Raw genomic sequence first — 27837 nt, forward strand, 5'->3', positions numbered from 1 at the left:
AAATTCTATCTGTATTAGTTAGGGTATGAACCAATCTTTTGTAACAAAAGATCCCTAAATACAGTAGCTCAAATAAGGTAGAGTTTATTGCTCCCTCATGTAACATTCAGAGGTAGGCAGGTGGAGCAAAATGGAAGGCAGCCTGCTCCTTGGGGTCACCCAGAAACCAGGGCCTTTCCATCTTGTTTTTTAGATATCTGCTCAGAGTACTGCCCTCATCTGCATGGTTGAAGCTGGCTCACTGCCACAATGGTCAAGGTCCAGCCCAAGGATAATGGAACGAAATAGAGGGATCTGCACACCCAATTTGTTTAAAGGTAAGACTCAGAAGGTGCATTTATAATTTCTACTCACATGCCATAGGTAAAAACTTAGACATATAACCACATCGAACTCTAACAAGACTGAGAAATATAGTCTCTAACTCAAGGACATGTGCCCAGCTGGAGATTAGCAGCTTCTATCGCTAAAAGGAAAGAATGGACATTGGGGATAATTAGCAGATTCTGCTAACAATCATGTAGAAATAAGTTCAAAACTTAAAGTGAATATTGAAAAAGAAATTACCGAAAAAGTTGAACATGACACGCTACATCAGAATATACTTTTAAAAATAAAAATGGTTTTCTTTAAAATTTTAGTCCTAAAATATCTTAAACATACATAAACTATACTCTATCTTGACATTTAAGAAACTAACATTGTTATCTACTTTCAGTGATCTAGAGAAATAGGGAAAACAATGGGAAAAAAGATCCTTAGATAACCCAGAACCCTCTTGCCTTCACCCTCTTAAGAAACATTTTATCAGAGCCAATAAAATAAAAACAACAATAAAAACAGCATAGTTTTCATTTCACCTTACTTTCTTTTATCCACTTACCCTGAGTTAAACAGGTAGGAAAACGCCTAGAGCAGGAACCATGAGGAAAAACCCAAGAAAGGGGTTCAGTTTATTCACAAACTATTCCTCCAGTGACTGGAAAGAGGCCATATATTAAGTACTAGAGGACACCACCTTTAATATTTTTAGAAATAGTGCAAGTTCTAAAAATTACCAGCCAACAGGTTATTTTTGGCTAAACTACACTGTGTGAGCTTTATTCCACAGGCTTAACATACATTAGGTATGTTCAGAAAAACAAATCAGTTCAACGTGAATATTCAGGCGGCAGATACAAAACAATTAAAGCCAACTTCTAACTTCCTTGACGAGAACTCCCTAGTAGGCTAATAAATGAGTTTGGAGTACCAGAGTATTAGTGAGTATGGTAACCGCAGTCTCTTTTTTAAAAGCTAATTTCAACATTTCCAGATGTCCTCTGACTATAAGATGGCATCTTAACAAAGTTGAGAATTCTAAAAAAAAAAACAAACAATCTTATTCTTGGGAGACCTGTTTGAAAAGGGACACCTGCCGTAATAAAAGAACCATTGGAACATGTCTCGAGAACAGTGGCTTCCCAGAACCAGGATGAAAGAATCCAGTGTACGAACTGCTCTGTTCAGGTTGGACTTTCAGCAAGCACGTAGAGATATTTATAAATTTACCCGTGGAAAAGAATTTGCTGTATTTGGGGGTCTGGCATGGTTACTCCCTTTCATTAAGCTTAACTAGAACTCATTTTCACAATTTGGATCTTAGAGAATGCGTATTTTTGGACCATCACATACATTTATATGGAAAATAAATTTTTTTCATAGATGATTCTTTATAAGAAAGTTTCAGCTGATAAACACAAGTGACCAACTACATTTTCATATGTTTGTTAGTTTATATCAACAGACATTTTTAAGTACTCTTCAGCTACTCACCATTCCACTTTGAACACCTCATTTTTAATATTCTCTATTTATTTGACCATTTCCTACTGAAAGTTTAATACCACATTTTATATAAAGTCTACTTTCATAAGAAGTCCTCGTGAGCAAATAATATTTTCATGTTAAAGAGAAGCACATTAACCATGTTAAAAGGGGGATAAGAAGAACGTTTAACCAAGTTTGGAAGTCAGGCAGTAGCTTAGATTAACAAGGCTGTTCTAACAGAGGGCCAGTTAAATACCCCAGAGGCTGGGGAATATTTTTAAAGCCCAGATTTATTATTCAAAGAAAGAAATCATAAAACTATGTAAAAGTTAATGTGTGGAAACATTTGAATTCCAGCATTTGAAAGAGTAACATGGAATAATATGCCAAGTGTCTTAATTTGTAACCAGGACAATTGCACACACTATTTTAGGCAATTCGAAAGCCCTTATTCAATAAAAATCTCTAACAAAATAATGGGATTATTTTTAACTCTTGTAAACAACAATTATAACAACAATAACAAAAAGAACAAAGCGAGCACAGGACTAAAATAGGTACATTCATTCATTCAAGTAAGGCCAGGGAGTAGAAGATCAAAAATCTGAAACAAGTTATTTACTCTCTGAATCAAGGCACATACAAAGAAAACATCTCAAAAGAAGACAAACCATAAAGATTCTTACTCAATACCCTGTGCAGATCTAATACGCAGACAAACAGAATCTTAAAGCTCAAAAAACTCTTAAAGATTGTGCCAGTTATTAAGCTACTGTCTCTTAGCTCTAAAACAGACTTGTACACTTCACTTTCTGTTGCAAGGGCTGGGACCCTGTAAAGCACATTTCTGCTTTGCCAAGCTGATTCCATGTTGAACTCTGTGGAAAACGAATCCTAGAAGAAGTAATAATCAGCCTGTTCCTTCTGTCTGCTCCCTGCTTGCTTCCTCCAGGCTTCCTGGGTATGCCATTTTTGTTAGCACTGTCCCAACACTTTTTCAGGCCAGCAGCAGCATTGTCCTTCTATGGCAGCAGCTGATTCTAGTTTGCCGTTTTCCCAACACTTGCCAAACCAATCTTATGTCCTGCTGCCCCAGAGCTATCAGCACCAACGTGACAGTGCCTCCTCCTCAAAGATCTGGGTCTCAGATCTGTGAGGCCTCTTTTCCAAGCTCCTAAATTTTAGTCACTTCAATCTGTTATTTTTGTTGCTCTAACCTTAGTAGTGGCAGTTGTGGTGCCTTAGTATTCTCCTTTCCCCTTCTCAGTCTTCTAGTTAGCTTTATGCCAAATTCCTAATTCTTAATATTAAATTCTCTGTTTAAGCAACTAATATGGTTTCTGTCCCTGACTGGACCCAGCCTGACTGATCTCCTGTCCAGTAGTTCCTAAGGTGAACGGTGCTATCAAAATCACCAAGGTCTTGGAGGGTACAGTTTGAAAAGGCATATCTAATACTCTCAATTTTCTATTCGCAAAACGAAAATACTATTTTCAAAAAACAAATCTTAACCAAATATTCTTGGTTCCCAGGGATACACCAGAAGAGCATGATTCTCAACCAGAATGGAATGAAGGTTATGAGGCCTGAGAGGGGACTTAAGTTGACAAAAGATTTAGAAACACCAATTCAAGTCCTACCCTTTCATAGCATAAATAAAGAACTTAAGATCCAAGAGACCTATAAGCTGCTTAAGGAAAGGACTTGAGTTTTGTCTACCAAAATGTGTTGTATAGTAAACATTCAAAATAAAAATTTGTATGAACAAGAGAAGTTAAGAGTTGACCCAAGGTCAAAAAACTGGTGAGTGGCAAAATTAAGCCAACGACCTATCTCTCAGTTGGAGGTCTTATACTGACTATCCCATTTTTACGGCAGGGTCCCATTAACACTAAGTTGAGGGCCCAGAAAAACGTTAATGAAGGCTGAGTTCCCCAGGAAGCAGACCGTGTACCGTATTCGCAGTATTAATTGGGAGTGCTCTTATGGTCAACCCCTGGAGGAAAACAGAGAAAGAAACAGGATTAAGCAAAGAAAGAGGTTGAACTGTGACACAGTACCAAAGGAGGCCTCAGTTGATTCTAGGGAGTTCTAAAGATAGGATGATCCTTCAGAGTTATGCTGAGTTTGGGCAAAGAGGTTGAGCCATTAGACGTTCATGTCCAGTCATTGGATCTGGGCAAACCCAGAAAGGAAGTGTGACCTTGAGTGAGGTGGCTACATTCAGTCTATGCAATCCAAGTGGAGGCTGACAGCCAAGTACTTTCTGCGGGCAGCACTCCCAGTATCTGGAGGAGTAAGGCCTTCATTCTGAAGGGGGATGGCTGGGTGGTACATCACAGTGACCACCACAGTCCAATCTTTGTGCTGCTTGGAGCCACTTCTTTGTTTAAGGTCTGGAAGCAGCTCCTTCAGGATTCCAGTGAGCCTCTCTTCCTGGGGGAATCTTAGAAGAGGAAGGAAATGGGGAAAACCCCATCATTGCAGCTAGTCTTGGGCTATAAGTGATATTCATCATTACCCTTCATTTACTATCCATTCTGGATTCCTCTCACCCTTAGCTGGCACGAATGCTAATCTCCATGACTTATCTGATGATGGTGTAATTCAGATCCTCATCCCAAGGTCTGTATGCCCTCTTATGTCATGTCTCCTTGAAACAAGTGGTCTGAAGAGCAGGTAGCAGCCACAGTTCATTGCTCAATTGAACTCTGGTTGTGACCCTTGGTGGAAATATTTCCTTTGAAAACCAAAATTTCCAAACTCTCAGAGCCCAGAGTTACTGAGACAGAAATTTCATAAGTGGATTATTGAGAACGACAGCAGGTGGAGCGAATACTATTTCCACCCCTTGATTCTTCGACCCATGTATTCTACCTGTTCGGGACCATATATAAGTTATTGATCTCTCAGAGGATGGCCACCCAAAATCACAGGATATTACCTCTGAGCTGACACTTCAGCCGTGCCTCCAACAGCTGTTCCTTCAATAGACTTTCCCATCATTCTATCAATCCAGCAGTTTCTGAATGGTGTGGTATGTGATATGAGCGGGGATCCCACAGTCATCCGCATACTGCTATATCTCCTCTGCAGTAAAGTACAATCCTGTGCTGTTAGAGCAAACATTCTGTAAGCTTTATAATCCTGGTGCAAGCTGAGACCTTGCAGCTAAGAAAGGCAAATCCATGCCCACATCTATTACTATCATATATATCTCTGGCTCTGGCCCTTTTATGGTAGAAGGGGCCCAATGTAGTCAATTTGACAGCAAGTGACTAATTAATCTCTTCAAGTGATGGTATCATACTGGCAACTCAGTCAGCATTGGTGTCTACTGGAGGCCAACTAAGTGTTCAGGAAGCTCGTTTAGCCCTGGAATTTGGAGCCCACGTTGTCAGGCCCATTCATGGCCTCCTCCCTCCCTGCTACTATCACTAATTCATTTGTATACCAATTGTGGCTTCATTAGAGTGGCAGGTTGCAATGACAAAGGCTGGCTTTTGCCAACTGACAAGGTTTTAGTCTACCCAGTTGTTTAGTGCCTTTTCTGTGTTAGATACTTTCTGGTGGGTATTAATATGCAATCCAAAGATCCTCACACTTCTTATCCACTCCCATATCCATTCTCATACCTCTATCTCAGAATTCCTTGTCCCTAATATAACCATTTTTCTCCTTCCAGGCCCTGGAGCAACCACCCAAGCTATTCATCCCTGCCCCTGAATCCATGTATATTCTAACGTTGGGCTATTTCTCCTGCTGCACAAAGTGGAGGACCAGGTGCACCTCCCAAGGCTCTGCCCATTGGAAGGATATTCTCTGATCACTTCTCTTTCAAGGCCACCCAAGTGGGGGAAGGGTTCAACCACAATACCAAACTGACTCATCATGAACCAAATGTGGGCTTTTTTTCCTTTGCTAGCTGATCATAAGAGATCAACCACGGTAGTACGAGCTGAAGAAGAGGCACCTGGACAGTAGTAGTGAATGACATGGAGTCCAGGGTACCTACTCACGCAGCTTGTTTGTACCCTCTGTTCCTGCTTGTGTTCAGTCCTGAATGCACCACTTGCACATTATGATGGATTGTTGCTAAACTTGTCCAACCTTATAACATGGTTGATCCGACGGAAACCAGTCCACAAAAGACAGTTGTGGCTACAGTACCACTTGGTACCTCAGTGCTTGGTTCTTCATCTCTCTCAGGGATCTGCAGCATGCCAGGAGCTGTTTTTCAAAAGGTGTATCACTTTCTGCTGCATATTCTGCCATGCTCCAGAACTCCACAAGTCTGCATTGTGAGTCTTTCATCGGAACTTGCCATAAACTCCACATATCCTTATAGTCCATATCATGTCTTTTCCCACCACTGATATCTCTAATACTCAAATGTATGGCATTATATGCTATGTACAGTAAAGTCAACTACAATTTTTCCGAGTTTTAGCTGGTATCATATCTTAAACACAAATATATCATTTTTCTTTTTCTTGACTCTAAACTTTTTTATTCAATCTCTTTGTTCAAATTTTTCCATAATTAATCTAATTTATGGGCTAGTGGAGGAGGTTAAAAAGAGGATAGAATCATTAAAGAAAAAGGGCTCCAGAAGATTAGAAGAGGGAGAATTTACTTTCCTTTGGGATTGTGATAGGTTGAATAATGTCCCCGCCCCCCCCCCCCCCCCCCCGCCGCAAAATATATCCATGTTATAATCCTTAGAACCTATGAATTTACTCTCTAAGGCAAAAGAAAAAAGAAAAAGACTTTGCAGATGTGATCAAGGATCTGGATGAGCCCCAAATGCAATCACATATATTTTTATAAGATAGAGACAGAGGGAGAAACAGACAGAAGTGAGAAAGTCAATGTGACCATGGAGGCAGAGACTGGAGTGACACAACCACAAGTCAAGAAATGCCAGCAGTCACCAAATGCTGGCAGAAGCTGGAAGAGGCAAGAAACAGAATGTCCCTTAGAGCCTCCAGAGGGAGCATGGCCCAGAACTGTGAAAGAACAAATTTCTATTGTTTGAAGCCAGCAAGTTTGTGGTAATTCGTTACAGCAGCCCTAGGAAACCAATACAGGGATAATAAAGGCAAGCTTATGGGGTGCATAGAATTTGAAAAATGGTAAGTTGGATTTACATATATGGTGATTGGAAAGAAGAAAAACGAAAAGGCAAGGTGAGCATTACAGATAGAGGGAAAAGGCAGTGAGGCAGGTAATCAAGGGAGTTGTACGAGCAAAAAACAAAGTAGTTCAATCATCCAAGATTATCCACTACTTGAGAACAAGTAATAATACCGATTGTTGAAGATCTTGAATGCCAGCCTAAGAAGTTTGAACTTTAATCTGCAGACAGGCAAGATCCTCTGCAGCTTGTGAGGACAAGCTGTGTGTGTGTGTGCAGGGAGTGAGGGTTTGGGAGGAGGAAATAATAATATGATAAATCTTTTGTGTAACTCTGTCATACTATTCTCTAATTTTTTATTTATCTCCTTCTACCACAAGGCTTAAGATTTGGGATTGAGTTTCCCCAGGACCAAGTAAAAATTCTGGCATATATGTTTGATAAAAAGTAAATGAGAGAATGAAGAATATTGTGCACGTTTTGTTTTAACCATTATTAAGCATAGCATAACAGAGTAGAACAGAATATTGAACAATATTTGAATCACTTTTCGAGGGTCTGATAGATGATTTTATTAATATATATATATTAATATTGAAGTATAAGAGATTTGGGCTCAGTGTGATTAACCCCAGGGAATACGCCAGAACCAAGACAGCAATTCTAGCCAAATCCAATCAATTAGTGGTGGTTGTCTGGAGGAGAGTTGAGAAGTAAAGCAAGGTTTGTGCCATAACAGATTAGCAATGCCTGCTACAGAATTGGGTTAGGAGTAGACACCCAAATGACTGTTTCCCACGCCATTCTTGCTCCAGAAGTTAGTCATTTGGTTTCTTGAAAAACTTTTCATTTTTATGTCTTCTTATGAGAAGTACAGAAAGAAAATTTTCATTTCAATGGAAGTTCCATTAGTTGAGCATGGTTAATCAAAGATTACTGCATTCAAGTGAAAAAGAAGCCAAAGGTCGTAGTGTAAAGGGGATAGGGGGTTCTGCTTTCTGTATTCTGTGATTTCAGAGAACTAGGTATTCTGGCTGGAAAGACAGGGCAGATTTAACTGCCTGCCTTCGAACTCCAGTGCATATTTTATGAAACGGTTAGCTCCGTGTTTGAACAGAGTTTCAGGGCCATTGTGGCTAGCTCTCCTAAAGCCCTTATCGTGCTTCGGCTCTCCATATCCAACCCGCGTATGTCCGCTCCGAACCACCAAAACGCTCACTTTCTTTGGAAAAGCACAGAAGAACGCAACAGCTCCACTCTTCGCCCATCACCCTAAACCCCACCCCCACGAAGCGCAGGCGCACTCCAGAGTCTCGAGTACAACCTTAAAGCCGCACTGAGCAGGCGCGGGAGAGTTGTCATTAAGCACGCCTTCCCCCCTCCGGAGCAGGCGCAGTTAGGAGAGGGACTGCTTATGTGACTACAGTTGTTTTTGTCTTTAACGGCTGTGATTGTCGGGAGTCGCGCTCAGGTTCACTTTCCCCCACTCTTGTTGGAGTTCATATTGCCTAAAGTAGGAGTTGCTGTTTGGGGATAAAACTTGATCAAAGTTATCACTTCTCAGAGGCGGGTCGCGTCGTTTAAGCAGCCAGTCTTGACACATACGAAAAATTCAATGACATGTTGTAGCAAATGCTTAGAGTCCGCCAACTCAGTCACACGACAAAATCACTTTACAAAAAAATACTCTGCTTTTTTCTGTACTATACGCTTCATAAAACTCACAAGATATTTTATTTCCCCATGGCAGTGAGAATAGCACTTCTGCTTACGACAAGGACCTGCAGTCAGGAGCCGCGCATGCGCGAGCCACCAGCCCTTGTGGGACACGTGAGAGGCTGGGCCGGGACCTGATCTGCGCTCTGGGTGGTGGTGGAGGGGCTTCTGGGCTTCGGGCGCGGCCGCCATGGGGAAGGTGAACGTGGCCAAGTTGCGTTACATGAGTCGGGATGATTTCAGGGTCCTGACCGCGGTGAGTACTTCGTCGCCCCCTCTGTCCTCTGTCCTTTCCCACCGCGCGTCCTCTTCCTGTTTCTCGAAGTTTGCCGGGAGCCGAGCGCGCTCTGGGCCCCGAGCGCGGCCGCCCGAGCGTGGAAGGAGGGGAGCACACGGAGAGTCGGGTTTTTCAGAAGCCTGTGTTCGGAAGCTGTCATCTTCCCCCAGACACAGCAAAGGCCCCTCTTCTGATCATTTCCTCCCCTTGTGCCCCCGCTCCTTGTGCTCCAGAGCGCCGCTCGCATCTCTGCGGCCCGGGCAGCGTCGCAGACCGGGCTCCGAGCCGCTGAGAGGGCGGAGGCTCGCGAGGAGCATTGGTGGCCTTGAGTTCCCCACTCACAGACCCAGTCACACAGCATTCCTGCAGTTTCATTCAATCCACACCTTGTCGGGGGTTAGTAGCCGTTTTAGGGACTTGAGCGGGGTACAAGACAGACAAGACGAGGGAGACGTTACCATGAAGTAAACGAGTAAATAAAGATGATGATATCAGGCAGTAAGTACTGTGAAGATGATAAAGAGGAAGAGAAGCGGGTAACGAACTAGAAACGATGTGCATGGTGGGGGCGGGGGCATGAATGCTATCTTTAAATTATGTAGTCGGAGAAGATGGCCAGAGTACAAGGATCTTGTCTGTTTACCGTTATAACGAAAATGTTGAGGCCTATTTTAAAGGTTCCTGGCACTTGATAGGCACTGAATGCATATTTGCTAAGTAAAAGACAGAATGGGGGGAGAATAATAGGAGGTAAATGAGAAGGAGCCTGCCCACTGAAGTCCTTGGAAAGAGTTGGAGGCAGAGGAAACAGCAGTAGTAAGTGCAAAGGCCCTGAGACAGGAACAGTTTTTGAAAGAACAGTGTGGCTGGAGTACAGTGAGCAAGAAACCAAATGGTTGGAGATGTAACTGGAAAAGGTGAGAGCCAGGTCATGTGCCGTACATCCTTGCAGGCTTGGTAAAGAGTTAGGAATGTATTCTAAGCACAGGGGAGCCACTGAGTGTTTTTAAGCAGGGAAGTGACAGAAACTGATTTTATGGTCTTAGTCTTATGGCACAAAGATCAACACATAGATTAGGCATTTGTAGAATAAAACTATAAATTGACTTAGGAGCTATCATGTTTTCCTTAAATAGGCAGTACTTAAGGATTAAACTATCAAATGCAAATTCAGCATGAAATTTGGAAGACACTTTTTCTTTCTCCTCTGATTCAGTTCAGCTAGACTTTCTCGAAATACCTACTGTTACTTCTGAAAGATATCTTCCTTCTCTGCTTCCTCGGCACATTCACTCATCCCTTGATGCCTTTGACAGAAGTAGGGAAGCCAAGAGAAAGAATGTTAGAGGCTGGGAGAGACAGAACAAAGCATGGAGGATGAGTTAAGTTGAAAGTGTGAGGTTTGGGTTGGGACATCAAAAAGATGCCAAATTTATCTTCCAAACCTTTGTCTCTGAAATATTTAAGTTCTTTTTTGAAACTTACCAAGGAATGACCTACTCATTAAAAAGAGTGTTTCCATCTCAGTTGAGTCTGCCCAGCCTTGGCGTCGGTGGGCACCTCTCCCTGACCCCTTCTTCCCTTTCCTTTTCTGATGCCTCCCACATCAATAATCATGCTTTGACCGGCTGCCCTTACATTTCAGTATGAAGTTCCCCCCAAATTCTGTCTGTCAACCCTCCTTTTTCTTCCATTACTTCTTGCTTGATGATCACATCCACTTTATGGCTTCATCTCTTCCCTCTATCACATAGCTGACAATTTTTTCCTTCTAATTGTGACTTCATTCCTGAGTATAGATCTGCCTTTCCAGTTTTCCTTAAATGTCTTCATTTGAAGGACCTTCCATCACCTCAGACTCAGTGTGCTCAAGTCGAATTCCCTCGCTCCTTTCCCAAACTCCATTAAGATAATATATGTAATAGAACATATATAATATATATAAAATATATATAATAGAATAATTATTGTGTATTATTATATATATTATTATTTTAAAACCTGCTCTTCCTCTTCACTTCGGCTTTGACTCTTCACTCTCTCTACCCTCCCATATCACTGCCAGTCCCTCCCGTACTGTTTTCTAAAGATCTTTAATTCCTTCCTCCCGTTACCACCACCTCTTCCCTCTTCTGGTTTCCGTTTCTTCTGGCCTGAACTGTCGTCTGCCTCCCCCCATGTCACCTCCAGTTTTTGCCTTCTCTAAACCACTTTGCGTATTCCTGCGAGATTAATGTCCTTAAAACAACCTGTGTTCATATAGCCCCCTTGCCTAAACATCTTCAAGGGTTTTGTACTGTCCTCAGTATAAAATTTAAAACTCATTGGTCTGTATTTCAAGGCCTTCCATATCTTACTCAGAAGCGTTTTCGAGCCTTCTTTTCACGAACTCTGCATGCCATCCCATCTGAGCTACCACTGTACTAGCTGCTCATGTGCTCTGTACTTTCTTACATATGTGCCATGCCCAAATCTTTTTTGGTCTTTCCCTGATCCCTTGTCTACTTTTTCTATATTCCTCTATCTCTCAGTCAGTCCGAAGTGCCACCCCTTCATTAAAACTGATCCCTCAGCCAGAAGTATTCTTGTTCTGCCCTGAGCCACCTATTTTTTTAGCACCTATTTCTTTTTTTTCTTTTTCCTGTGAGGAAGATTGGCCCTGAGCTAACATCTGTTGCCAGTCTTCCTCTATTTTACATGGGATTTCATGGCTTGACAGGCAGTGCTAGGTCCACGCCCAGAATCTGAACCTGCGAGCTGCTGAAGCAGACTGCACAAACTTAACCACTACACCACCAGGCCAGCCCCTATCATTTCTTATCTTCTACTAGAATTAGATGTGTACATTCTCATTTCCACAATAAGACAGTAAATTCTCCAGAGGTAGAGTATTTTTACTTTTTTTTTAAGTCTCCGCAATGCCAACATATAGTACTTTGTCAGTAAATACCTTGTAATAAATACCTAGAGTATCTGTTTTTTAAAGACAAATATTTAGTAGATGTCAATAAATATTTTCGTATGTACCACGTGTCAGTAACTATGTTAAGCACTCACAAGTCTCACCCTTTGAAGTGCATGTAGTTTAGTAGAGAGACAGAATATGAGTATCAAATGTGATTACATATCAAATTGTCATTAAAAATATGTCCAGAGAAGGTAGTAATTATGTCTTAGAATCGGTTGGGCAACTATGTGGTCAGCAAAGTGTGAAGGAGAAGGTAATTTCTTAGCAGGGTCTTGATAGACCACAGCTGTGTGTTGATTGTGATTACATAATGATGCCTTTGATTGCAGGTTGAGATGGGCATGAAGAACCATGAGATAGTGCCCTGCAGTTTGGTTGCGTCCATAGCCAGCCTTAAACATGGTGGCTGCAATAAAGTGTTAAGAGAATTAGTGAAACATAAGCTCATAGCTTGGGAGCGTACCAAAAGTAAGTATTTGTGGTATCATTGGTGGGTTTTGATGCAACTGGCAGCCCCCAGAGTCAATTTTCCAGAAGGCAGGAAGTGGAAGTTGCCCGACCAGGAAAGTTCTAGACCTGGAACTGACACAGCAGAGCAGTCACAGAGCCAACGCAGATCACAGAGGTGGGGCAGTGTCCCCCCTCCGCAGAGGGGATTAGCAAGCTCTAACCGCAGAAGAGCAAGTAGGGTAGAGATACCTTTCCTGCGTCTTCGGAAAATACAATCTGCCCCTGGACGCGAGAGCTTTACTTCTCAGGTCACCAGAGGTGAGGGATGAGTTTCTTTTTTTCAACCTATCACAGGTCCATACTTTTATAAAATATCAATAAGAAAGTAATTACTAGAAAAATGAAAAAAACCCTGATAAACAAAATATAGGCAGAAATTCCTTACTATTGGAATAAAGTAACAAAATATAGTTAAAATAACTTGGGCAAATTGATATAAAAATTTTGTAGTTTAGCCACTTCATTTCAGTTTTTCTGTCTTGTCACAAACTGGTAACAAACATTTATAGACTGGTGTTAGTCAGTGGGGTCACACCTCGAGTAACACGCTCTAGGGAAGAAATACAAATTAGAGGAAGAAATGTCAGACTTGTAAGACTGCTAGTCTTTTTCCATCTAAGACTTCCCATGACTTGAGCTGATGTGGTTTGGTGGTACAATGTAACTAAGGGTTTTTCTCATTCGTTTTTGTCTAGCTGTCCAGGGCTATCGGTTGACAAATGCAGGCTATGATTACCTGGCTTTGAAAACACTTTCTTCTAGACAGGTAGTTGAGTCTGTCGGAAACCAGATGGGTGTTGGCAAAGAATCTGGTAAGTGCTAACAGTACTATTCAACGCATTTTCTTTCTTTTAGTTTATATTTCCCCTTAAGAAAGCATTCATCGTTTAATTTTTCCAACTATACAGTAAATTGAAAAGTTGCTTGGAAGCAATACATGTTATGAAATTGCCATTTAAGTTTAGGAGATAATTGTTTTTTCCTAAGTCTATCACTGAAAATTCAGTATACTGAGAAATTAATTTCCCTCTGATAGCTGAAAGCTTTGGCAAACTTTTTATTTGCTCTTATTTTATATCTGATAAATTTGACATTAGTAATAGTTAAAATGTCTAATACAAAGAAGTATTAGAAAACACTGAATATCTAAAAACCAAAAACACATTTTTCCATCACAGCAGTATGATCAAGTCAAAATTAGATATGTGTAGAACACAGGAAAAAACGTTGTGAAATAGCATTGAGCAAATAATCTTCTATGTGGAAGACAGAAATAAAGAACAGGACATGATTTTCTCTCTGCCATGCCCTCTGATACTCTGCTTTTATTTTATATAGTTTATCCTATGTAGTTGCATTGTTTATCTAAACTGAAGAAGTACAATTAAAATTGGAAGTAATAGAATTATTAGGAAGCCTACCCCAGAGGAGGTTGCTGTGGTCCTTCATATGGTTTGTGTGTCTTTTGTATTAATATCCATTAATATTATGATGTATATTTAATAACTAATGTAGGAGTGCTAAATACACCTCTCTGTGTGTAAAGTGTATAAAATGAGGGAATGAGATGCCTTTTGAAATATGCTCCCTCTTAATTTTTTTATGTCCAATTTTTTTCAATTTAAAAAAAATGGCTATTTTTATTTTCAAGAACTTCATTGCATGCAAAACGATAAATAGTATAAAAGAGAGTACAGTAAAAAGTAAATCTTACTCCTAACCCAGGTGTCAATCTCCTGTTACTACTTCCCAAAGCTATCACTATTTACTGATGTCTTACATATCCTTCTATTCTATGTGAATACAAGTATATAATGTACTGAGGATATATGTATATACATTCACATATTTTTTTAATCACCAGTGAAAGCAAACAGTACTTAGTATTCTACACCTTGATTTTTTTCCCCTTGATGCATCCCTGATACCATTTCATAGGAGCCGATATGTCCTTCTCATAGTTGCAGAGTATTACATTGTATTGATGCTCTGTAATTGATTTTACCAGTCCCAGTTGTTGTGGACATTTAAGTTACTTCCATTCTGTTTCTGTAAGTAGTGATGAGGTGAACATCCTTGTGCAGATGCCTCTGTGGCAGATGTGCAAAAAGAAAATGATAAATGCATTCTTAGAAATTAAATTATTACAGCAAAAATTGTATGCATTTAAAATTTTGATATTACCAAATTTCCCTCCAAAAAGTTTGCACCAATTTATAATCCCACCAAAGTGAGAGAGAGAGGCTGATTATCAATAGAAATGTAGTGATTAAAATTTCTCATGAATAATTAGAATGTGTTCTCATGTCAGTATTACAAGCAGCAACTTGTTTTGATGGTTGGAATACTGTTTCATTCTGATTATTATCCAACAACTGAGTGTTTTCATTGAGGCCATTGAAGAATTGAACTTCATGTTGTTGAAAAGGAAGATAGTATCAAATCACTTCTCATACGCACGGGACACCAGGGAACAGCTAGATGTTTCCCCACTAAATTGTGTTGAGCATTGCGCACTTTGGGGAGCGATAACCTATATTGCATCCCTAGTTTCTTTTGTAGTAGATATTAATGCATGTCATCCTAACTTTTTGGATTGTAATTAAAATAAAGCATTTTGCTGAATGGTAAGTGTTCCTGGTTATTAGGAAACAAAATTTGATACAAATAAAATCAGACAAAGTTGGAATTGTTTTTCAGTTTTTGGGAATAAAAGTATAATAATGATCCTTTTAAAATTTGGGCTCTAGATATTTACATTGTTGCAAATGAAGAAGGGCAGCAGTTTGCATTGAAGCTTCACAGACTGGGAAGAACCTCCTTTCGAAATCTGAAGAACAAGCGTGATTACCATAAACACAGGCGTAACATGTCATGGCTTTATTTATCTCGTCTCTCTGCCATGAAAGAATTTGCCTACATGAAGGTACTTTTAAAATAATTCTACATTTTTTAACCAAATAATACAAGTAGCAGAAAGGCTGTAGTGCCGAGCATCAGTCTGTTGCCCCACATCTCCCTACCCCCAATCCCAATCCTTAGACTTTTAACTCTCGATTATTTCTGTTATTTGTTTTTATGGTGATTTCCTTCTATGTGAAGGTATTTTTAATTGTTATAAATAAAGGCAACATGTATTCTACAATATTAATAAGATAGAGTAGCCTGAAATAATTACTGATGTAACTGCTTTACAAATGTGTATGTGTGAATGTTTATTCAATGTATATAACTATACATATGCCTATCTGTAATTGAAAACAGCAGATAATTACCATCTGTAGAAACTTTAGTGTCTCAGATAAGTTGACTCGTATTTTTCTTTCACATAATGGAAGAAATGTCAGTTTATAAATTTGTATGTATATTAGAAATGGTAAAACTCTTTAGTTTTTGACCATTCACCTTCAAAATTGAGTTCAGCATAGATTTGTTAAATATCTTTAATAGGAACCAAATTAACTTCAATAATATTTAAATTGAACAAAAAATAACATTGCATTTTTATTCTCTCCATAGGATTTATTTTTTATAACTTATCTTCATTTTTTTTTTATTTGAATTATTGAAAGTCGCTCCAGTGTATAACCAGTTGTTTCTTGGGAGTTTCAGTGTGGTATTTTTTGAGTAGGTTATTTTAATTCATGTGCTTAACTTTTTAGCGATCATGGGGGAAGAATTCTCGAAGCAGTACAAATAAGTGATATTGATGCCATGCGTGTTATGTATTTCTTGTCTTATACTGATGGTTTGTATCCTATGATAGTCAGTCAGTAAGAAGGCAGTTTGGTAGGGATTGTTACACATTTTCCCAAAACTGTATCAGGTGTTTTCTCAGGGCATTTATATGAAAGTACAGGAATAGAACCTGGTTGTGCATAAATATGCTCCTTAAATACATTGATATTTTCCTAAGAGAGAATAAGATTGAGCTATAGCTTAAGGGCTAAGCTATGGCACAAGGGCTAGACCACTATGACAGTAGTTAGGGTTATCATATGCTATTGCCCTGCCAACGTGTGTTCAAAATCACTTACATTGAAAAATATATTAAAGCCGAGCAAACAGAAATCTTTGGAGAGTGGGAGGTAGTTCAGTTCCTGTCCAAAGAAGATGGGAAGTAGACAGCCTTTTAAAATTAACCCTGTTAGTGAGTATATATTGAGTATCAGCTGTGCATCTACCACTGTATTAAGCACTGGCATAGGGTAGGGTGAAGGGGTGGATACCAGAGGAATAACAATGCAGTCTGTGTCTTAAAGTTGGGAAGATAACACAAGCACACATAAAACAAAGAAGAGTTTAAAAATCAAATTATATGTTGAGTTTGGAGAAATTTCTATAGAGTAGAATGGTTGATGAAGGAGATTTCACCAAGTGAGTGGGAGTTAAGTAGAGTCATAAAGTGTGCGTATGATCTGGCTGTGAGAAGACAGTAAGACAGTACTTTGCAGAGGAGCCGGTATGGGCAGAGACGTGAATCTGGGGGTGAGCCCTGTGTCTATAGGTGACAGTCACCTCAGTGCTTATTGGAGAGAGTATTGAGAGAACTAGGAATGGATAAGTGGATTACAGAGTTTTGAAGACTAGGAAAAGTTGTCCAGACTAAAATTAATATTTACAGCCATTGTAGATTTCTTTAAATGGAGCATTGGCATAGCATTTTAGTTTGATATTGTCACACTAATAAAGGGTAATGTGGTGGCAAAAAGCTGGAACTGGTGTTAGAGTACTCAGGTATAAATGACAGTGCCTACTTAGAAATGGTAGCATTCCAAATGGCAGAGGGCATAAATCTAAGATACTTTGAAGGAAGTAATAAGAGGACTTTATAAGCAATAGGGAAGAGAAAGTTAAGCACAGAGAAGAAGATGTATGGATGATCTGAAGGGACGTTTGACTCAGGTTACTGCAGTGTGTGTCTTTGTCACATCATAGATTTATGTCATATATTTTAGTTTGAAGAAAAAGCCCAGTGCTCTATAAACCAAAATGCCTAATCTATTGGAATATTTCATTTTCTAATAGGGCAGAAGACAGAGTATTTCTTAAATCACAGTTTATTTCCATTTGAATTTTTTAAGCACACTCCAATAAATGGTGAAACTTAGAACGTAGACGAGGATATATCCTGAGACACTGTAAGCTTCTTGAAGGCAGAGACTTTCTTACACTCATTTTTGTAACCCCAGAACATTATGTATAATATTTAATAAATATTCAGTAAATGAATGTTTGGTGAAACAAGTGAATTAAACTGGTTTAAAGTTTTGTTTTTGTGTCTAGCTCATTCTATGCAGTGCATAAGCCATAATGTAAATAATCATGTATTAACTGTAATTTTGTAAAAACTTGTATGTTCTTTTTCTGGTTGTGGTCAGGTACATTTACTTTTATTGTTCCCCTAAAAATTAATGACCTTTTCATCAGCTTATACCTGTTTCGCTGTATTTTAGGCATTGTATGAGAGGAAATTTCCAGTTCCAAAGCCAATTGATTATAATCGCCATGCAGTAGTCATGGAACTCATAAATGGCTATCCTCTGTAAGTATTTATTATTCTTGAAACCATGGGTCCTAATAAATAAATGAAGGTTCAGTTTTTAAAAGTAAAAATGTTTTTAATTAAATAGAATATTGCTTCTGAGAGGTTCAAAACTAACATAAAGCAGTAGACTCAAAGGCAAATTGAAAATTCAATTTCATTCTGACATCATGGATTTTGTAATCTCTGTGATTCATTCAGCAAATATTTGTTAGCAGTTTAATACCTGCCATGCACTGTTCTAGGCTCAGCAGTAGACAAAACAAAGTCCCTGCCCTCGTAGCGCTTACATTCTGGTGGAAGGAGACGTGCAATAAATAGCTAAACAAGGAAATAGCTATCAGATGGCAGTAAATGCTGTGGATAAAAATAAGGCAGGGTAAGGAAGACCAGAAGTACTGAGGTGAGTATAGGAGGCTGCTACTTTACATGGGATAGTCAGGAAAAGTCACATTTATAAGGTGATTTTTTAGCAGAATCCTGAAAGAAGTGAGGAAACCATGCAGATATCTAAGGGAACATTCCAGGCAGAGGGAACAGCAAGTGCATAAATCCTGGGATGGGAGCATGCCCTCATGTTCAGAAAACAGTGAGGAGGCCAGTGTGGCTGGAGCTGAGTGAAATAGGGGAGAAATTGTAAGTGAAGTGATCGGAGAGGCAGCAGGGGACCATGTCAGTTAGGGTTTGTAGGCCACTGCAAGGGCTTTTTAATTTTTTTTAATTGAAATATATTTGCCATATAACATTGTGTGAATTTAAGGTGTACAACATGTTGATTGGATACATTTATATATTGTAATGTGATTGCCATTGTAGCAGTAATTAACACAAGGACTTTTTTATTTTGATTGAGATAGGAAGCCATTGGAGGATTTTGAACTAAGAGACATGATCTGACTGATGTTTTAATAGGATCCTTCTGGCTGCTGTATTGAGAATGGACTGAAAGGAGACAAGGACAGAATTAGGGAGGCAAATTAGGAGATTACTGTAATAATCCAGGCAAGAGATGATGATAGTTTAGATCAGAGTGGTAGATGTGAAGATTTTGAAAAGTGGTCAGATTCTAGATATGTACTGCAGGTAGAGCCAACATGATTTGTTTGGAATTGGATATTGATATGAAGGAAGGGGCGAATCAAGGATAATGCCGCAGTTTGGGACCTGAATGACGAATTAATTGGCAGGGTAAAGTTGCCATTTACAGAGAGGGGAGTACCACAGGAAGAGCATTTGGAGTTAGAGGGGCAGAATCAGAGGTTCAGTGTGGGACAAGGTAAGTTTGAGTTGCCTAGGGATTCGGAGAAGAAATCTAGATTGAATTCAGTGTATGTATGGTCTTTGAAGACATAAGCCTGGATGAGGTCACCAAGAATGATTCTAAATAAGACAAGAGGTCCTAGGATTAACCTTTGAGGAGCTCCAAAATTTAAAAGTCAGGAAGAAGATGGAAAACTAGCAAAAAAAACCTAAGAAAGAGTGATCAGTGTGGAAAGAGGATAGCCTGAAGAGTTGGTGTACCAAGAGTCAAGTGAAGGAAGTGTTTCAAGAAGAGGGAAGAAGTTAACTGACAGACCAGAGAGGATGAAGACCAAGAGTTGACCATTGGTTTTAGCAACGTGGAAGTCACTGGTAGTCTTGACAGGAGCTATTTCATTGGAACAAGGTGGCTGGAAGCCTGTTTGAAATGGGTTCATTAGAGTGGGAGGAAAAAAATTGGAGAAAGCACACGTAGAGGACTTTGGCTGTAAAGAAGATGAAAGAAAGGATGTAGTGGAAAGGATACAGAAGTGAGGCAGGGTGTGGCTTTTTTTTGGTTAGATTTTTAATGAGATGTTACATCGTATCTATATTCTGATGAGTGTGAAGGGAAAACTGCTAGGGAGACAAGGAGTGGAAATAATATATATTTACACACGCTTTCACTAAAATTGTAAGTGGAAATAATATATATTTACACACGCTTTCATTAAAATCGTAAGTGGAAATAATGTATATTTACACATGCTTTCATTAAAATCGTAAGTGGAAATAATGTATATTTACACACGCTTTCATTAAAATCATAAATGAGTACAAATAACCTATTTTCATACTTAAAATACTTTCAGATGTCAGATACACCACGTTGAAGATCCTGCATCAGTATATGATGAAGCTATGGAACTAATTGTCAGACTTGCAAATCATGGACTGATTCATGGAGATTTCAATGAATTCAATCTCATTTTGGATAAAGATGACCACATCACCATGATTGATTTTCCACAAATGGTTTCAACTTCTCATCCCAATGCCGAATGGTATATACTGAAATTGATTCTGGATGTGGATGTGTTTATGTGTGATGCGATCATTTTTTACTTATAATTTTTCAATTTTGTGATACTGTCAGTTGGGTCAATAACTGGTTTAAGGTGGCTGATGTTAATAGTCTAAAAATTTGTTTTTTTATTAAAGGATATCAAACTACTATTTTCCCCCTAAGAGAATCTTTCTTATTCCTCATTTTTAGAGGGGAAAAAAATACTCTTTGATCCAATTTTTGAAACCTATTCCTTAAGCTTATTCTGTGTATTAGAAATCTGAAGAAGCTGCTTGCTTTTATAAACCATCAAAAGAATTGGAATTACTCTTGTAATCTGACAGGCTTTCAAAAGTTGAACTTTCTTACTCATGGACCCTTTTATTCAAACAAACTTTTAGGTGTGGAGGCTCAATTTTTAAAACACATAAAAGCCTGCTCAGAAGTAGGGACACGGAGATGGAAACCCTAGAAACCCATCCTCTCTGCCTTTCCCTTTTTCTCTCGGCTCCGTGGTTGCCTCCAAGAGAGTTTGACCAAGCATAGCTCGATAATCCCTGATGGCCTTAATGAGACGTCCTTTTCTCTTTCATATGAGGAGTGTAAGTGTCATAACAAATAATAAGGATGCTGTCATTGGCTAATAAGGAAAAAGATGAGCAACAAAGGCTACATCAAAACTCATTCTTGTTTTTGCAGGTATTTTGACAGAGATGTTAAATGCATTAGAGATTTCTTCATGAAACGTTTCAGCTATGAAAGTGAGCTTTATCCATCCTTTAGTGATGTCAGGTTTGTATTCTGCCTTGCCTAAAATGATAGAACTCTGTTTAAATACCTAATTTATTTAGTTCTAAGTTAACACTTCCATCTAAAAAGTTTCCAAATAGTGACCTTTGACACATTATTATAATTGCTAAGTATCATTGCTGCGTAGTATATGAATGAAACTTAAAAGCCAGAAAATATCTGCCTTTTATCCATTATGGCAAAGTTACTGAATTTGGGGGAAGAATATACCTAATTTCTTACAAATTCAAGAACTTTTATTCAATATAGGATGCTATGTGAATAACCCATTTGTAAGAAATCAAGCCAAATGTTTATCAGAGTTTGTGTTTTTCCTTTATTCAGAACAAGAGCCATCTTTGATTGATTTATGGAACATAACTATATGTACATTCTCAAAGCCAAATTTTCTCATTTGTTTTATATACTTAGTTAAGGTGTTGTTTTCTGATTTGGGATGATTGGCATAACTCAAAAGAAGTCATCTTTGGCCTTCTTTATTAAATTTGTTAAGTCAATAAATATCAACTGAAGTTTTTTAACCTACAAATACATGTTGCTTTTCACAGTCATCATTTGTGAATGACCACCAGCATATATGTCTTTTAAATTTGTATATTTAAGTAATTTGAGTCTTACATTTTAAGCAAAGAAAAATATTTAAAATGTATAAACTATTAAATTTATTTGAGAATCATAATTTATCAGAATAATAAATATTTATTTGTGTCAGATGGATCTTCCCTCTCTCTGAGTGCTGGCTGTTTTTGTGCTAGGAGGGAGGACTGTCTTGATGTGGAGGTTTGTGCCAGCGGCTGCGCCGAGGAGATGCAGGCAGGCGATGAGCTGCTTCCTCCACTGGGTCCGGATGATGAAAACACTGAAACAGAGGAGCGCTCTGAATGCTCGTCTGATGAAGAGGTGTCAGAGAAAGCAAAGGTTTGCAGATCAGAAAATGAAAGTGAACGGAACTCTGGAGATGAATTAGTTGCCTGCTGTTGCAGATCAGCTGGAGACCTTGAACAAATAAAGGAAGACAATTTGTCAGAGGGCAGTGCTGATGCACACAATTTTGAAATGACTGAACTCAGTCAAGCTTTAGAAGAAATAAAAGGGCAGGTTGTTGAAAACAATTCTGTAACTGAGTTTTCTGGGGAGACAAACAGAACTGAAAATGACACCAGGCAAGACGGTAAGACAGGTCGCGGAGGAGTGCCCACGGGCTCTGCAGAGGGTGAAGATGAGTGCCCTCTTCTGATTGCCTTGTCGTCGCTGAACAGAGGCTTCAGGCCTTTCAGGTATGGATTTCTCTTGATTGATTTTTGGCTTTAATCTGGAGACCTATACTTTCTTGGATTCTGGTAAATGAGTGTTTTTTTTAAAATGATGTGACAGCTGTATTCTGTACCTTTATGTGTAAAATGAAAGCAGATAACCCTTTTGTGGTATTCAAATTATCCTCTACAATTGACCTGATCCTAGACAGCCTATTGATTCAGTTTTAAGCAGTTCTGCCTTAAAATACAAACTGATTACTTTTAAGGAATTAATACAGATCTCTTGATAAATTGATCAGGTTTTAGGTGGATGAATGTTCATATATTTTCTTAATTGTACATCTGATGTATGTTTGATTGTGTATAGTCCAGTAAACATGCAGTAAATAAGCTCTCTTTGTGAAATATCTACTTAAAGTGAATTTTCCCTGGTACTTTGAACCTTCTGTCCTTATTTGTTCATGCACAGTTAAAATTATATAGTGTTATGCTCTTATTTTTCTTTTAAGAATTTTTTTTCTTGCAAATATTAATGAACCAGCCTCAACTTAGATTAGCCAAAGATCTAAAATTTAATTTTTAGATTTTGAATTGTTTATCCAGAATCAAACAATTATGGTTTAATGAAATAATAGTTTTATTTGTTTCGAAATAGTAATATGGCAGTTAAAGCAAATCAACGGTACATTATTAGGCATTTCTCAATACATGTTCAGGCTTACATCCTAAGGCTTCCTTTATCTTTAGAGTTTTATTGTGAAGCAAAACACGAGAATTTTGTTCCTTTTCCATATAACTCTATATTGAGACATAGGGCAATTATCACTTGAATAGTAAACCTGTAAAATTAAGGGTGGCAGTGGTTTAGGATTTTGAGTAAGAAATAGAAGAAAATCTGCATAGGTTAAATGGTCTTCTAAGCACAGAATTTGTTCTTACTCTGAACACGGGCAAAATTTTTATTATTCAAAGCAGGAACATAAGATAACATGTTGCTAAAAAATATAGACTGTTAGGAATTAATATTGTCTGAGTTTCTTATACATTGTATACACTAAAACTTTGAGCAATGTGTGAAACAAGTTAGACAGTTTCCATCCTTGCAGTTTTTTCTGCCTTAGCAAAGCAGAATTTACAGAGTGTTTTCTCTGTTCCTCTGACAATCTACTTTTGTTTGGGAAGATGACAAGAAAGTATCCCAACGTTTTAGATTGTAAGAGGCAACTTTCTATACATAGTAAAGTGAAAGTGGAGGAAAGGATTAGTGGAAAAGAGACATGGATTGTGGGGAGATGATAAATTTTGATGGCCAAAACATTCTACCGTTTTGAAATTTTGATAGTGACTATCAGAATGCTGAAAAATGAAAATTGTTGCTATATTGGGCTGAATTACCTTCTCACAAATTTTAAATATAGTGAACTGTCTGAGGTGTTTTATCTCTTTAAGTTTTACTATCATGTAGGGAATGATATAAATTAATCAAGTGTAATTAACTAAAAAAATAGCTAAATTGTGATTTTCTTTTAATTTTAGAGATGAAGAAAATATTGAAGATATTAAGCAACGTAGAACAAGAACACTGAGCGTTACTTCTGCGGGCAGTGTTGTAAGCTGTTCAACAATTCCTCCGGTAACTATTTAGTCAGCGTTTTCCAAATATTTATTAGGTCAGTCCTGTGGACAGATTCCTGAGCCAAGGCACTGTGAGGATTACGTGATGTGCGAGACAGCCTCAGCCGTTTGGACCTCATATTCATAGTATAGAATTAGAACAAGTACAGATTTAGTCTAGGAGAGCGGGTTCACTTCAGCTGGAGTTATCAGAGCTTTTGGGAAAGGGCAGCATGTAAACCGGCTTAAACTTGAAGGATAAAATCATGGAAATTTAGATCCACGGGGAACTGTAGATTCTCATGGTCTAGTCTCTGCATTCTAACAATGAGGAAATTGTGGCCCAGATAGGGTACGTGACGCTCAGTTACCTGGCACTGCAGCTAAAGTGTCAAGATGCATCGGCTTCACTAGTCTTACATTTTATAAGAGAAAAATGGGTAATTTCTAAATTTTCTATCTTGGGTTTTTGTGGGACGTTTAGCAGCCATGTCCAAAAGAATTTCAAAGGGGCGTTTTCTGGACCGGATAATAGTAGTCCAGTTCCTGCTGAGGAGCTTTTCTGCCTGTTGGCCTTCTCGCCGTAATGTAGCACACTTTTAGTAGCTCTGGGACCTTTACTTGATAATAGAAACATTTAGAGCTTGTCAGACCAAAATAAAAGAGTGGAATTCTAGAAATGTATTGATTTTATGTACTCTTTTCTGTTGGCCTTATAATTTACCTGGTTTTTTGAACATATGATTTTAAATCTATGACATCTTTGAAATATCTATTAATTATATTAAAACATAAAATCTACCTTTAAGTATTATATCACCTGTCTTTATTAAGAATTTCTCACACTTTATGATTGCCTGTCCACTCTTAGCTTTGATATTTTCTATACTTACTGAGATTTATTACCCTTCTTGCCTGGTTTCTCAGATTCAAAATGTAAGTGCTTTTATATCTAATTACAGTGGTGTAAAATTGGCAGTTGCCTATAAAGAAAAGTTAGATTGATAATTCATGCTACCTCCTTAAATTCTCAGTTATGCTCTCTTCTGTATATAAAGATGATGGCTCTGATGTTGTCTTTAGTTTTTGACTTTATGCCATTTCCCTTATAGCTCACAGCATGAACGTACAGTTCATGGGGTCAAGCCTATAGTGAATTGCATCATGAAATACAGATTTGCCTTCTAAGGGGAAAAACGTTCTCTTTAGCTTAACTTGATTAGCAAAGTTTCCATTACTGGGAACAAATTGATCATCTTAATTCTATATTCTTTTGGAAATCTAGTTACAGTATTTTCATTGAGGTCACTTTCATTTTGTTAGAAGGTCAGGAGAAAACAGTTACCTCCATAAATTTGAGGATTGTTGTTTTGGTGTCTGTGCAAAGGTAAAAGATTTTGTTCTTTGAAATTAAAATTGTAAGATTTGTTTTCCTCAAAAGACTTTTTTAGTTCCCTATTTATTGGCAAGTTATTGCCATTTTTGAACCCTGTTCTTTCTAATATGTCACAGAATGAAATTGTAATTAAACGTTAAGGTGTATTGCTGTTTAATAAATATGTGGCCACCATCAGTGACAACAAACAACAAAATTGTGATTTTTGTTAATTTTTTTATTATGCCCTGAAATAATGCACACCTATTTTAATTCACTTCATCATTTAAAAAAATTACTAAATGAGATTTTTCTCCCACTTTTTTTAACACGAGGAAAATTAACCTTGTAGGATTTGTAAATTGTCCCAGATTAGGGGGAGGTACATGCATAGTAATCCATTATCTCCTTATATTCTTTGGCTACTTGACATGATTTTCTCTCAGTCTCATCAAAGTAAAGAACCAAAGGACAGTTCAGTCAGAATATATAAAAGAAATTGATTTTTTTCTTGGAAGCATTCTGGAGGCCTCCATCTGAACTCCTCTAGTTTAAACGCACTGCGTGCTCTCTGTTGTCTTCCTGGGACTTTTCATCTCTTATCTCTTGGGTACCATCTCTTCTTCTTACCTAGTTTACTTCTTTCATTGGTAGTATAGCTCCCAGTAGTTATTTGAGTGAATTGGTGGGGGGGCTTTTTGTTACTAAAAATGTCTGGTTATTCTGTCCTCACATTTGATTGGGAGATTAAGTATTAGAGTTGTGGTTTGGAAATAATTTTCCTTCAGAATTCTGAAGGTATTGCTCCATTGATCTTTGTCATGGTTGAGAAGATGCTGTTTGGATTCAGGATTCTGGTTCTCCTGCTGGAGTGGGGAGGCTGTGATAGTTGCCTGGCTTCCTGGCATAGGGAAGGGCCTGGAAGCCTTTCATTCTTATTTTAAGCTTTCAGCCAATCCTACTGCTTTCAGCTCTGAAACTTCTGAAAGACCAGGTCCTTCTAAGTCTCTAGTCTTTCTGGGTGGGGGGCCTGCATCTCACGGGGTGTCAGCCTCTGCAGGAACTTGAGTTCTGATTCTTCCACTCTTTCCCCCTCTCTTCTCTCACCTCTCCTCCCGGTGAGAATGGTGAGACTAAAGAGGGATAACTTGTTAAAGCCTGTTAATTGAATATGGTCTGCTTAACTACGTAAAATAATCCAAAGTTTGATTTAACTCGTCTGATCCAAAGTCTTATATTACACAATACGATCCCGGAAACAGTGTGTTCGGCAGACGAGTTCTTCTAGCCCCTTTTACCTCTCAAGTCCACTATTCTTTCATTTTTTAACTTGACAGATTTTTAGTAAATGGTTCTTTGTGCCTAGCGTAAGGTGGGGCATATTAAGAAGAGACCCTTGCTTCAACCCTTGCAGTGTTTATCTTTTTCAAGGAGACAAGTTGGAGGATGCAGCGTTATATACAGTTAAATAACAGGCCATATAGTGCTTCAGAGAAAGAAAAGATTATTGCAGACAGAATATTTAGATTTTTTATTCATCTAAGTTATGTGTGACGTTGACAGCGTGTGTCTTAAGTGATAAGAAGTAATTTGAATTTATGCTCATTTGTTATGAGAAAGCATTCTACATCTCCCAAAAACTGTATGAAGACTTTTCCATGGGTAACTGCTGCCATCAGGCCGTTTCTATACCTGAAGCTATGAAGACACCCTTGGATATATTTTGACTGTAGTGAGTGCTTTCAAACATGAGCTTCCGCCACAAAGCCATACCTGCTTTTACCTAGAAAGCAGAGGAACAAGCAGTTTTTAGCTTGTGGTTTTTCGGGGCGTTTTTTTCAGTTTTCCTGATGGACGCTAGGTGGCACTATGGTGACTTGTTATTCAAAGAATTGTGACTGTACACTACTTTTTGCTATAATCTGTATTTCTTTTAGGAATTTATTTCTTCTATGTTATAACAATTAGTTTGGTGTTTTATTGTTGTTTCATAGAGCACTATCAGTGTTTGGAATTTTAAAAATTCGTGCTCTTAACAGAAATTTGAAAAATATTAGTAATATAAATCTTTGTTTTATTGAATGTTTACTCCTTATCAAAATGGTCAATTATCAGTGATAATAATTCATTAAATCTTTCCAGGAACTGGTGAAGCAGAAGGTGAAACGTCAATTGACAAAACAGCAAAAGTCAGCTGTCAGACGTCGATTGCAGAAAGGAGAAGCAAATATATTTACCAAGCAGCAGAGGGAAAACATGCAAAATATTAAATCCAGCTTGGAAGCAGCCAGCTTGTGGGGAGAGTAATATGTTTAAAATCTTGAATGTTTTTCAAAAAGTTACAGTGATCCCTATTAAGGCCACCTTTAGTCTTCTTCGGACGAAGGCAGATATATAAATAGATAAATAAACCTTTTTTTAATCTCTGAATTTGACTCATTCAATGCATATCTTCTAAAAGATAATTACAGTAATTCTGCTAAAGCAATCCAATTTTTCAGGTAATTTAGATGAC

General features: G+C 38.3%; 1 protein-coding gene across 2 annotated transcripts; it reads left to right on the top strand.

Moving 5' to 3' along the window:
* RIOK2 (RIO kinase 2) lies at positions 1-27752 on the top strand. 2 transcript variants are annotated; one of them, XM_070233253.1, is made up of 15 exons: positions 1-77; positions 194-317; positions 4371-4434; positions 5495-5592; positions 6019-6110; positions 8697-8918; positions 12237-12375; positions 13113-13229; positions 15168-15343; positions 17874-17962; positions 20074-20265; positions 20967-21059; positions 21833-22354; positions 23870-23966; positions 27465-27752. In XM_070233253.1, exons 6-15 carry the CDS (start codon positions 8853-8855, stop codon positions 27627-27629), a joined length of 1656 nt encoding a protein of 551 aa, XP_070089354.1. In that variant the 5' UTR covers positions 1-77; positions 194-317; positions 4371-4434; positions 5495-5592; positions 6019-6110; positions 8697-8852; the 3' UTR covers positions 27630-27752. The 2 variants fall into 2 exon arrangements, with proteins under 2 accessions (XP_070089354.1, XP_001504656.2); XM_001504606.5 differs by lacking the exons at positions 1-77; positions 194-317; positions 4371-4434; positions 5495-5592; positions 6019-6110 and adding an exon at positions 8295-8417.
* The last annotated feature ends 85 nt before the right edge of the window (positions 27753-27837 follow it).

This window comes from Equus caballus, chromosome 14 (assembly GCF_041296265.1).
Source record: "Equus caballus isolate H_3958 breed thoroughbred chromosome 14, TB-T2T, whole genome shotgun sequence".
NCBI classification, from domain to species: domain Eukaryota; kingdom Metazoa; phylum Chordata; class Mammalia; order Perissodactyla; family Equidae; genus Equus; species Equus caballus.